General features: G+C 43.8%; 1 protein-coding gene across 1 annotated transcript in view; it reads right to left on the bottom strand.

The window, feature by feature from the left end:
- LOC135331857 (microtubule-actin cross-linking factor 1-like) overlaps positions 1-12,622 on the bottom strand; it is a 32,447-nt gene extending 19,825 nt beyond the window's left edge. Inside the window, exons 1-24 of the mRNA XM_064527122.1 lie at positions 12,355-12,622; positions 11,764-11,825; positions 10,725-10,814; positions 10,293-10,466; positions 10,015-10,127; positions 9,476-9,770; positions 8,867-9,136; positions 8,313-8,635; positions 7,957-8,143; positions 7,589-7,725; positions 7,022-7,265; positions 6,605-6,736; positions 6,136-6,333; positions 5,471-5,800; positions 5,084-5,232; positions 4,456-4,618; positions 4,022-4,177; positions 3,559-3,813; positions 2,862-3,024; positions 2,450-2,658; positions 1,241-1,449; positions 847-976; positions 554-700; positions 164-337 (exon numbers count right to left, since the gene is read on the bottom strand). Of these exons, the coding sequence (XP_064383192.1) occupies positions 164-337; positions 554-700; positions 847-976; positions 1,241-1,449; positions 2,450-2,658; positions 2,862-3,024; positions 3,559-3,813; positions 4,022-4,177; positions 4,456-4,618; positions 5,084-5,232; positions 5,471-5,800; positions 6,136-6,333; positions 6,605-6,736; positions 7,022-7,265; positions 7,589-7,725; positions 7,957-8,143; positions 8,313-8,635; positions 8,867-9,136; positions 9,476-9,770; positions 10,015-10,127; positions 10,293-10,466; positions 10,725-10,814; positions 11,764-11,825; positions 12,355-12,406 (4,362 nt within the window). The 5' untranslated portion in view covers positions 12,407-12,622. The remainder of the gene's footprint in view (positions 1-163; positions 338-553; positions 701-846; positions 977-1,240; positions 1,450-2,449; positions 2,659-2,861; positions 3,025-3,558; positions 3,814-4,021; positions 4,178-4,455; positions 4,619-5,083; positions 5,233-5,470; positions 5,801-6,135; positions 6,334-6,604; positions 6,737-7,021; positions 7,266-7,588; positions 7,726-7,956; positions 8,144-8,312; positions 8,636-8,866; positions 9,137-9,475; positions 9,771-10,014; positions 10,128-10,292; positions 10,467-10,724; positions 10,815-11,763; positions 11,826-12,354) is intronic.
- Between the last annotated feature and the right edge of the window lie 10 nt (positions 12,623-12,632).

Raw genomic sequence — 12,632 nt, 5'->3', positions numbered from 1 at the left:
ATTTTTGGGGGATAAACTATTTTATCTTTTAGCTGTCCTTTGGTGGGAGGCTAAACATGTGCCATGAAAAGTAGCTTTGACAGGAAGCTGCCATTTATTGTAACGGTCTTAACAGCAACCTACATGTAGTTACAGGTACTCGCGGTGTAACCTCACACAATACCTGCAATCCTTGACCTTTGGCCTCCAGCCCATCAGAGGAGATGGCAGACACACTGCAGGCAGTGATCTTTGCTAGGAGGTCCTCTGTCATAGAGAGCAGCTGGGAGTAGGATTGGTTGAAGGTCTCCAGCTTAGGAATTGTCTCTTCAATCACCTCAATGTCATCATTTACAATCTGAGAGAGAAATGTGAGAGCTGTGATAGTAGCTGCTTCACATAGTGCACACAAATGACATTGTACATGTGTTACTGACTCTTATGAGTCTTAATCCCTCAACGAGTCAATACATATGTATATGTATTATGTATATGTATTGTAAATTAATTATTTTCTCTATCATAGTTCATAAAAAGGTTACGTGAAAATAATTAATTTCCTAAAGAAGCACACCTGAATAGCGTTCCACCTCTGCTGCATGTTATCAAGGTTATGTCGCATTTCCTCCGAGTCTTGCACCTCCCTTTCAATCAGCTCCTGGCACTTAGAGCACAGCGTCTCATACGCTGCCTTGTGCCCCGTAATGTCACTTGCCACTCCCTATGAGAGGGGGGGGTGGGGTACTTAGGAAGGGGAAAGGGTGCAATTAGGATAGTACAGTCAAGTCACGAGTTTTACTATCTAGAAGCAGATTACCCAAACAATACAAACACATTGATTACCAAATGAGCACTAGAAATTGTTACCTTGAGATGAGTGAGCCCGGTGGTGAGATCCCGCACCTCCAGTTTGAGGGGGTCATCACGTTGAATCTTCCTCTCTGTCTCTCTCAACCACGTCAGACAGCTCTCGAAGGAGCCAAGGAATGCTCGAGCACTGTAGGTATGACAGAATATAGGTAATGCATGAAAAGACGCAGTCATTACAACTTGAGATTAACGCCATATAAGTACACAGTATCGACAAAAATATAAGTATTGATTCAAAGATTGCTCTGACTCAATTATAGAGAACCAGCTTCCCATGTTATCAATTAAGGCTAGGTACTCTACCTTATAGGCTATTGCTTGATCCTGCCAGAACAAACACAATATTCTTATGTGAATTGCTACAGCCCAGAAATATTTGTATGTATCTCACTCTGACAGCTCAGCATTGAGACCCTCCCTCTGTCCTCTCAGTCTGTCCAACAGTGCCTTGTGTTGAGACTCCGCGCCTTCCTTCCGAATGCGTGCCTCGTCCTCACCCTCCCACACACCTCCTGCCTCATCAAGGTCTGTCAGGAGGTCGTACTGAGAGTCAATAGTCTGCAGCTGAGGCTCAAGTGCCATACAGTCCACTTCCAATGACTGGAGTGGGTGAGAAGGTACTGTAACTAGTGCTTATAGAAACAGAACCATGCAGTGTTGTACTGATGCTGCAAATCTGTACAGTGTTTATGGTAACTTTACAGTTAAAATATATAAATAAAATGTTTATTGTCTTCTATTCTGGTTTCCGATGTCATAACTGTGTACCGTAACACTATATAATACCGTATAGCGGGTTATTTTCGTGGGGAAAAATATTCGTGGTTAACACTGGACCACGAATATTTTACCCACGAATGAAGCGACCTTACCTACCTTTACCTGCAGTGCAAGCAGCTACCACGAATATAAAAACCACGAATGGCTAAATATTGCTGAACCACAAATATTTTGACCCTTGAAAATTATGCAGTATACATCCGAAATGTCATTAGTTTTGCAATTTAATAATGTTGTACACTTCCTGTGACCTTCCTCTGCACGTTGTATTTTTTTTACCAAACCCTGCAGAGGAGGTACGACATCCGCGTGTCAAAGGAAACGTTTTAGACACACATTTCTTAGGTCAAAGTTCAGAATGTGCGTGTTAAAAACACGCGGATGACACGCGGATGTCGTACCTCCTCTGCAAACCCTGTGCCTAAATAAACCACTTGTAGTATATGTGGTTTGGTCAATAGGCCAACCCTAACCCTAATCCTAAGTAAGACATTGACTAAGCTGAATGCTGTCTAATCTGTGCCAACAGCATTACCAAATTGACAATATTTTTAACTGGTACTGTATGCCATATACTGGGTTTTGAATGCGTAGTTAATCAATTGCAAATGACACTGTACAAAACATGGTTGCGTTTGACTTTCTAACTATTGCAAATTCCATATAAAGCACATTGTATGCGCATGCTCTCTCTTTTGCGGGTCTTTTGTTTGTGACCAATGCAAAACGAAAACTAGAAATTCACAACCAAAAGAGTCTTGCATTAAAAACCCGGTACACGATTCAAAGTCTGCAATTGTTTCACTCCAAGTTGACTCACCCTGACAACCTCCGCCCTCTCTTGTACTCTCAAGGGCTGCTCCTCTGTCTCAGCACACTTGCTCTCTATCTCATCTAGTCTCTCCAACATACCGTCTAGGGAGGCATCAAACTCCGCCCTCCTGCTCACAGCCTCATCCACAAGACTTTTGAACTCAGTCACCGAACACTGTATGGCATCGTAGCGCTTCCGTAACGAACCAGAGTATGCTGGAGAAAGTCAGTCACTGTTAGCACATGTACACAGACTGGCAATACACACAAAACTGCATTACACTTAAAGATTCAGTCACAAATCTTTACAGTAATTTATTCTCACATTTTGGTATCATTAACTCGACAATGCATACACTATGATGCACATGAACATGTGCCTCCAGTATAGACTACGATATAAATATATCCACCCTGACCTTTGACAACCCTGATGCCGTTCTCATATTGGTCCTCCTGGAAAGTGGGCATAGTCAGAAGGTGGACGGGGTCCTCATCAGCACGTACGACCCACTCGGGCTGTTTAACTCCCTCCTCACTGTCCACACTCTGCCGGTAGCTCATGAGAATTGACTGGTACGCCTGTGATAGTGATAGCACATGCATGTATTGAGGGGATGACAATACACATGCATGTGCAGTGCACAGACTCGCAATGCTGGCTAGTCATCCATGAGCCACACAAGAGGAAAGAAACAGTTATTGTTTAATAATTATACATGTATGCTCCGACGAAAAAAGAGGCGAACAGGTCCAAGGCTATCTGCCCCACATGAACAGTTGGTCCCCCACATGAACAGTTTGTGCACAAAACAATCTCGCAACAAAGGCCTAAACAACTTAAAACAATGACCTACAAGATAAACGCCTCTGAGCTAGACAAAGCAGAGCATTCTTTGAATGCCACAGAGGATATACAATGGGCTCAAACGTACGCTACAAGGAGTGAGCATTGAGTTCAAGAGAGCATTGCCCAAAGCCCATTTAAGCAATCGATTGCAAACCTAAAAACCTAATGAAAACATCGTCCTTCAAAAGGGCCAATACATAACGTCCCATAAATTGCTATGTACATAATTTAATGAATACCCTGTGTATACAAATCAAACACCGTACCTTAGCAGTGCTGAGAAAGCTGCAACCTTTTGTCTCAACCCCATCAAGTGCCTCTCCGTGCTCACTAACATCACTGTGGAACTCTCTAACCTCCTCCTGCCTTTTCAGTAGCTCCTCCTTGCTCCGAGGCAATGTGGAGAAATCCTTCCCCTTCTCTTCTGCAAGCTTGAGCCAGGAGTTAAAGGGCACCGAGACATCCGCATAGGAGTTGAGCTGCTCTCTGCCAGTGGAGCAAAGATCACTCCTTTCTTGGACCTGTGTACAGTACGTGTGTACAGTGAAATACGCAAGATATCAACATAATAAAGGATAAGCAATAGAGCCAAATGAAATCTAGTGAAGGATCAAAGGTGGAAAGCATGAACCACAACCAGACCCCCCTTTTAATAAACACTTTCGAGTGTATAAGAGCAAAAAGTAGTTTTACAGATTGAAATTTGCACACTCTTAGACACCTACGCACCTCATTGCCGAGGGTGTCCCACTGACTCTTGAGCTGGTCTCTGTGTGTAGTGACTGGTGCTGGATGTAGAAGGCCCTTGTGACTGGCCAGCTCACTCAAACACACCACCATCCTCTCCATCCCATCATGCTGGCCCTCCACAGCCTCACACACACTCTACACAGGTGGCGGGGTAATAAGATTGGTGGCAGTGAAATGTATAACACAAATTTCAACTGAGATTTGGAGACTGAACCAATCACTCAACATGCAATCACTAGAATCTAGTTAAAAATGTGAACGGGTTCATCCTTTGCGATTAGATCAACAAATATAATATGCATATTTTTATCGATGCAATGTACATGATGATGTAATGGAACTCTGTGTGTGTGTGTGTGTGTGGTACTAGCTCTATACAATCAATGGAGAATTTCGCAACAAGAAAGGCCCACCTTGATGCTCTTCTCCTGGTCCTCCAAGAGAGGCATACTGTTGGCCAGTGGCTTGTCTTGTGAGAGTGAGTGTTGGGTTTCCCCCAGCCATTGACTGCAGCCCTGCAACTCGTCCCACCAACCGTCTACAGCACTCACCACGTCAGACAACTCATCACGGTGGCTACACAGGGACAATCATTACAGTGAAAACTGCCATTGTGAGGTCCTACAATACTGTCACTACAGCACCTCCATACGGAGAAAACTGCTACTTTAAAGGCATTGCTATAGACCAATTTCACAGTATACACATGTGTATTTACTTCACACACGCATTGAATGTACTATTGACATCTACATATACAATGTAGCAGGTTTTGGCAAGGGTCACCAAATTAGAATTACATGTAAGACACCAATATTGCCAAAGGTCAACCACCAGGGAATCTACTACAGGCCACCAGCTCTACATTGATTACAAGCAAATGCTCTACGTACACTGTATATGCCACCAACAACCAAAACACGCTGACCAATTACCCCTAAGGGGGAGAAATGTTGTGTGGGGGGTCATAAAATGTCGCCCCCTAAGGGGGAGAAGATTGCTTATACATTGTATGTATAATGTTACTTTGTCTGCACCCACCCTTCTATAGACTTGGCGATCTCTTCAAATTTTCTGAAACTCTCCTCGGCCAACTGTTTGTTGGGTAGGAGCTGCACCTTTGACCTAAAGTCCTCGTACACAGCCCGCTTTTCTTGGTATGGGGAGAGCACCTCATTGCCGAATTTGGTCTGGAGGGGAAGAGAAGAAATAAATACTACACGTATTGTACATGTGCATGTATTATACACAGAGAGAGAGAAAAATTGCACAGATCCAACTGGATAAAGGCCATGTATAGTCTCATGTATCGAATAAGGTACTGTGAAGGGCGATTCAATTTTGCCTTGAGTGTGCATATACATGTACTTAGTGTGCATATACTTAGTACACAGTGTACATGTGCAATAAGAGATAGTGCACACGTACTTGTAGACTATGCAGTTTCTGTTGGAGAGAATCCATGCTCAGGTTGGCTGGGAACAGTTTGGAGCAGAGAGGCTCAAGAAGACTCATGCCACTCAAAAACTTGTCAAACTGGTTTGAAAGGTCCTGCGATGTCTGCAAGTGGGCATGTAACTCATCATACCAGTTTTGCCAGTCCATTTGCAGGTAGGACCAGTCTGCTATGAATGAAGTTAGTTTGTTCATGAGAGCATCGTTTTGTGAGGTGGTGTTTGGCTCTGCTAGGATAGCCCTCCCCAATGCTAGCATTGCTTCCTCTACTGGCTCCTTGGCTGACATCTTAGCTCGGAATTCCTGGGAGGAGGAGTCAGATACTTAGTAAAAGATAATCATGACAGGTTTTGAAAGCACACAGGCATGTAACATGTAGAACAGTTATGCCATAGATACTACAAATTACCTCTGTAACTATGGTTATACAGTATAATGTATAGCACTTGTAAGCAAGCAAATCAGTATAACTGTGATCCTGAAGATAACTCTCTCCATCTATTTATTGGTTCCAATACTAAATTTTAAAGTACATTTCCAGGGTAACTTTGCGACACTATTTGACCATTTCAAAAGTACCTACATTTACTGTATGTACGTACATGCACATGGAGATGTACTCTGCCCCATACACAAACCTGACAAGTCTCCATCTGCTCCTCCACTCTGCTTGCAGTCTCTCCCACTGGCTTCTCTGTGGCACACAGCTGCGTGCCCTCGTCCACAAACTGCCTCAGGGCAATGTACTGATCATCAAATTCGGAGATCTTGTCTATGAGATAGTCAATCTGTCGGGCTCGTTCATCTGCATGACTGTTCAACCACGACCACTGGTTCTGTATCACGTGAGTTCAAGTGTAAGTGTTTGAACCAGATAATTTAATTTCCAATTTTTAGGCAATTTTTTGCAAAACTACAGCACGACCAACAAACTACCTGCTACTGCAGTGCATGCATGATCGATACATGTAGGCAAGAGTTGAAGCACACTATTTTTCTGAGAAAGTTTGCTAAAACATTCCAACGTTAGACTACAGTGTGCCTCAGGACCTACCACATAATCTTAAGGACCTATACATGTACAACAAGCTAATCGAATGTCCTCACCTGTAGAGCCTCAGCCTGCTCCGAGATGGAGGCTTCCTCCAGATCCTCACTGTCTCGAATTCTCAGCACCTCCGATACTTTCTCCCGAGACTTGAGGCGCCGGGCATATCGGTCTGCCAGGCTCTGCACAGGCTGAAGAAGAGGGACACATGTAAATTCTTAACTGCAGCATTGTTTACGTAAAACATTACCCAAACAGCATTGTCAAAGTAATGGTACACGTACATACACCAAAAGACAGGTAATGTTTACATATACATGTACATGTAATTACAGTCATTTGTAGTACATGTAAATGTTGTAATGAATAATAAATACAGTATATTATACGAATCATACAGAGGCTGTGAAAGACTTTTACAATAGGTATAAATGCTCTGTCCGTGTCTGTATTAATATGCTAGCACTCAAACTGACCTCAGTGTCGTTGAAGAACTGCTCTGCGACGTCCTGTGCTTTCTCCACGCCCTCTTTTTGCCTGTCTATCTCCTGTCGTATCTCCGCCACCTCCTCTTTCTGTTTCTGCAACACCTCCACGGTCAGCGCAAGCGGCTGCAGCTGGTCGTACTTCTCAGAGGTTATGGTACACCAGTTCTCCAGGGGTCCAATTAGGAGGTCAAACTCCCGTATTGTCTGAATGATGGGCTCTAAACCATCAAGCCTGTGGGGAAGGGGGGCTGTCAGTGAGTGTACAATGTACATGTTACAAGCTAAAGTGTATTTTGGCAATCCTGTGTAGAATTGTACAGAAACAAATCAGAAATCATCTCTTCACGAAAAAAGGGGGCCTGGAAGATACAAGTATGTGTATACATGTACATGTACCTGTACATATGCATACTGTAAGTAGTCAGGGTTAAAAGGGTGAGTGTGTGGAGGTGGGTGGGGTGCCCTCATTGCCGACTTTACACATACATGTATGTTCAAGTAAAATGTACATTCTATGTACATGTACATGTACATAAGCTTCAGTGTACTGTGTACCTGTCGTTAGTCTGTTTGACAATGTGCTCCAGTCGCTGATTGACCTCTTTGACTTTGTCGTCTAGTCCGGGAGGGGTGCTCCTATTGACATGGGCCACCCTCTCTTGAGCAGCAGACAACTGCTCGTGTTGGAATGCCTGCACAGCAAAGCAACACGACAAGGAACAAAGTGTTTCTCTTCATCATCAATACAAAGAACAGTTGTTTGCTTTGAGCATTAACAGTGTACAGTACAGGGAGATATCTGAGTCCTAGATGTACTACAGTGCACACACACACACACACACTTGTAGAACTATTTGTTGAGCTAAAATCAACAGAAACTTTACTCCCTCAAAATTACATGTACTGTATATTATGACACCAACCTTGTGGTCTTCAATCTGCGCGAGGATACTTTGATTGTTGGAAAACTTCCCAGATGTGACCAGCCATAGTTCAAGGTCCTCCAACTTGCTCTCAAGGGCGGTCACCACTTGAACCTCCCCCACAACTGATGAGGCTTTCTCCAGACGGGGGAGTAGGGATTCTAGCTGAGAGTGTAGGGCATTCACTCTGTACAGGTAAAGAATAGTTTTGAACGTTAAAAAACATAGACAAATACACCAGATAGGCCCCGAGGCAGAAACAGAAATATTTGTTTTTAATCATCATTGCCAAAGTCACACAGATTCCCCATACACCTATACATGCACTGTAAATAAGTGCCAATAACCATGCACACCTCTTGTCCACCTCCTCGCTGCTGTGATAGTTGCCCTCCTTCAGTTGCTCTACAAGGGGAGCCTGCTGACTCAGCCCTTCTTGCAGAGTCTCCAGCTGTCCCCTGATCTCCTCCGACACACTGGCTGCCTCCTCGGGAGTCATAGACATGCTGTTCTCTTCAAAATCACTCAGTTTAGCCTCGAAATCATTGACACCAGACTCTACTTTGGTGCACTCAGAGACTATCTGGTTCGCCAGACTCTCGAGGCCTTCTAGTCGCTTCAGCTCCTCTTCCATGGCTCTCTTGCAGTCTGCAGACTCACTCTGTAGATCTGACCACGACTGTGTGTACGTACGTATGCATGATTGTAAGAAGTTGTGACACAGTGTAACTTCAGATGAACCGAAAGGAAACATCAAGGGTACGAACACAGTATGTGAAATAACTCATGACCGAATTTAGCTAGTTTCAAATAAATTTGCTGCATAATGTATGCTGGTACATGTATGTAAGTACCATACAAAAGGGTACACATACGTACATGTACTGTATGTAGTATTGAGCATACCTACCTCTGCTAGTTTAGAGTACTCATACTCTGGGGGTAAGTTAATCTTCTTCTGTCCCTTGAGCTTGTCGTTTAGTTCCGACAGAGTAGATACGTCACGCTTCTTGCCCGGCATCTCCTTGAGGACAGAGCTCTCAAAGCTCTCCAAGGCTGCTCTCATCTCCTCCACAGTGTTGGGAAACTCTCTGGCCTTGGATTGTTCAGTCTTTGCTTTAATCCAGGCCTCGGTAGCATCGTACAGACTCGTGTAGCCTTCAGAGGAGACCTTGGGCTTCTGTAAATCACAACCACAATAGATTCTCTAATACACAGACACAGACTGGGTGCATACTTAAATAGATTCTCTAATACAGACACAGACTGGGTGCATACTTACTAATAATGTAGTACGTACTACTACAATAGAGCACCAGGCAAGGGTAAGGAAATGGTACACTACACTAGCCACAAGTACAAGTACACATGCCTCAAGCACTGACCTTAACAGTATACAGAAGCCTGACTCTACCACATGTCTGAGTACACAGGTACACTGTACATTTATATCATGCATGTACAGTGTAAACTGTATGCTGCACCAATACTGGCCACTTATTACATGTATAGTGCCCACCTTCTTCCAGTGAGGAGGGGGCATGTCAGGGAATGCGTGATGAAGGAAGGACACGTACGTCAGTACAGCCTTATCATCAGGCTTGGGCACACACACATCCTCTGGATCCACAATCCTCACAATGTCCAGTTCCTTCTCTGCCACAGAGAAAGCTAGCTCAAGGTTCTCCAGAGGTGTGTCCACGTCACAGTCGTCAAAGTTGAGCAGGTCTGGTCGGTGACGATTGATGATGGCACAAAAACCCATTCCATCTCGCCAGCTCTTGTCAAAGTTGGTCAGGTTGACATCTTCATACCTTTACAGGGGTAAAATATAAAAATGCAGTTTAGAAGTTGGTTTTGGCATACATGTATTATATCAATTCAGCTAGCCCAAAACACATTCAGTCAATACCTCACCCCACACTTTGTCACCCTGTTACCTCCCTCCCTCCCCCTCCCTCCTCTCACCCCCCTCACACTTTTGTCACCCTGTTACCCCCCTCCCTCCTCTCACCCCCCTCACACTTGTGTCACCCTGTTACCCCCCTCCCTCCTCACCCCTCGGTGGCCTGCTGTGCCCATTCGAGCAGCTTATTCTTGAGATCTTTGGTGGAGATGGCTTGTGGAGAGGTAGGTCGATCTTCAGAATTAAGCCCAATGCCATCCGATATCTGAATCAAAAGATATTAGTTGCATAAAGTTCTTGGATACATTCATTGAGCATCCTCACTCAGTAACAATGATTGATTAGGGCTTTCTGTGTAGCATGTATAAAATACACCACATGTAATTTAGAGGTTTGTTCTACTGCACGGACGTATATATGTATAGCTCACCTGAAAGTGGAGGATGAGAGTCCAAACCAGACCCAGGATTAGCTTAGGGTTGCCATCGACGATCTCCTCGCTGCGGATGTTAACCAGCTTAATCCTGCGCTCCTTCTGAAGGAAATCCAGAGCTGTGCCCACATGTTGCAGATGGTGAAACCTCATCTTGCCCTTCTCTCTAGGCTGTAGGAGTTATATATAATTATACATGCATTACTGTACATGCAATCATAAGACAAAACACTGGTGTGCATTTGGTTTATCTTCACGCATACTGTGATTTGTGATTTTAACATGAAACACGTGACATTTTTAACTGTTAGTCAATGTGAAGCTGCACTGTTAGTGTATACTAGTGTGTGTTACATTACATACAATGTATAGCCCCATATAGCCCCATATACAATGTAGGAATACTGTACTGCTCTTTTTCTAGCGTACCAGTTTGACGCCAGTGAGCACTTCCAACAGAGATAGTAGCTTTCGACCATCTCTCAAATCTTTGTAGAGGTCATCCACCTTTTGACCAGCCTACAAGTAGAGACAAACATGAATACTCCAGCCATTGAGATGAATAGAATGGGCACCCCCTAGCACACATGTATAAACATCACTAGGGTGGTACTGTACCAACCACAGCAGCCTGCCTGACATGTGACAGCATGTGACTGCATGGCCTCATGTAATGATATTATTGATCTACTGGGCTGACTGGACACATTCACACAGGAATTGAAACACTTTTGAAGTGGTTTGAGTAGACAACACATATGATGCCTACATCCAAGTCAGGGCCTTCCTAAAAATAAAATCAGCACAACCCTTGCATACACTACTGAAACTTCATTCTGAAAAGTTTGAGCATGTCTTAGTCTAGCTCCTGTTACTTGTTGCTTAGCCAGCAATTGTTATATACACTCTTTTGGTTGCTACAAATCTTTATTTTTCACATCAACAGTCGAGGGTTAGCACTTCGGTGCTCGAATTTACAAAATAATTATGGTGCTCATAGTCAATAAAAAGGAACACTAGATATAATGGAATGGATGGGCCTTTGTAAAATTTACACTCAACTGATGTAAATATGGAATACAGTGTTTACAAAAGGAGTTGGTAGCCCTTGGTGGCCCAAGAAACACGCTAGAGCAAGTGCTGGCTGTACCAATGAGGCAACACGGTGCAGTAAGAGTGAGGTAACTAGGCAACCAACTGCCACCACAGGCATACCAGAGAAATTAAGAGAAAATATAAGCACTTCCTTTCCTGGGAAACCATCACAGGGAAGACTACAAGGTGATAGTATTATGTGGCAACACACTCTAATTTGTGGCAATTAGTCATGCATTCTATATGTGAGCAAAACGAGTACAGTACTACACTTTGCCATCAACGTTAACACTAATTTGTCACTATCCCAAGTGAAGCACACTTACACAAAATGTACGTGATGATATAATCATTTGATTCCTCTAGGACATACCTTTATCAGGTGAAAGTTGATCCAGTTGGTAAACGCTTTTTTCTGAACTCGCTCGTATTCATCTGCAGTGACAAAGACAATAGCAATGAGAATTAGCAATGAATGCGCTAATTACCTATCAATGGAGTAGGAACACCTAAAATATTGGCCCCCAAGGCCCTACAGTGTAGTAGGGAACACTTATATTGGGGGGGGGGAGGGGGGGCACTGGTCACCCTGTCCTATAGGGAACACCTATACTGGGGGGAGGGGGAGGGGCCCTGGCCACCCTGTCCTACTCTATTGCAAATAGAGCAGCAGAATCAAATACAACAGCAATGAATACAATCAAAAAAGGGGAGGGAAATAAGGGGAAGCTGAGACCACACACACACACACACACACGGCGCGGCGTAGAGTAAACAATTATGCGAGTACAGATAGTGTTCCTTTTAAAAAGTTCCTGCAGAACCATGTGTTGTACTCTTATGTACTTCAGTGCTATACACGTAAGTACACAGTGACACTATGCCAGAGTCTATGCTGCTTTCTCATTGTTAGATATTCTGTATGTTATTACAAAGCAAGTAGCAGTACCAACATGCAGTATACCTGCTAGTTCCTTCCTAGACTTCTCCAACTCATTTGCACTTGCAAGAGACATGCTTTGTGTACAGCACCATGAAAGTTGGGATTGGTAGCTCAAACTCCAGTCGTGGTTTGTTCTTGGTGGACCTCACACTGTCACACCGAGGCTGTATCAAACAGTTTCGTATCTCCTGAATGTGTAGTAATGACAGCAAAAGAACCAGTCTCAAATGAGTCAACAGAACTAGAACATGGGAGAAGCTCTCATCGAGCAAGGTCAAAGTACAAGTAGAGTACTTAGC

Source organism: Halichondria panicea, chromosome 2, assembly GCF_963675165.1.
Source record: "Halichondria panicea chromosome 2, odHalPani1.1, whole genome shotgun sequence".
Lineage (NCBI taxonomy): Eukaryota > Metazoa > Porifera > Demospongiae > Suberitida > Halichondriidae > Halichondria > Halichondria panicea.
The sequence above is the reverse complement of the archived record's forward strand: the minus strand, read 5'-3'. Positions and strand labels throughout refer to the sequence as shown.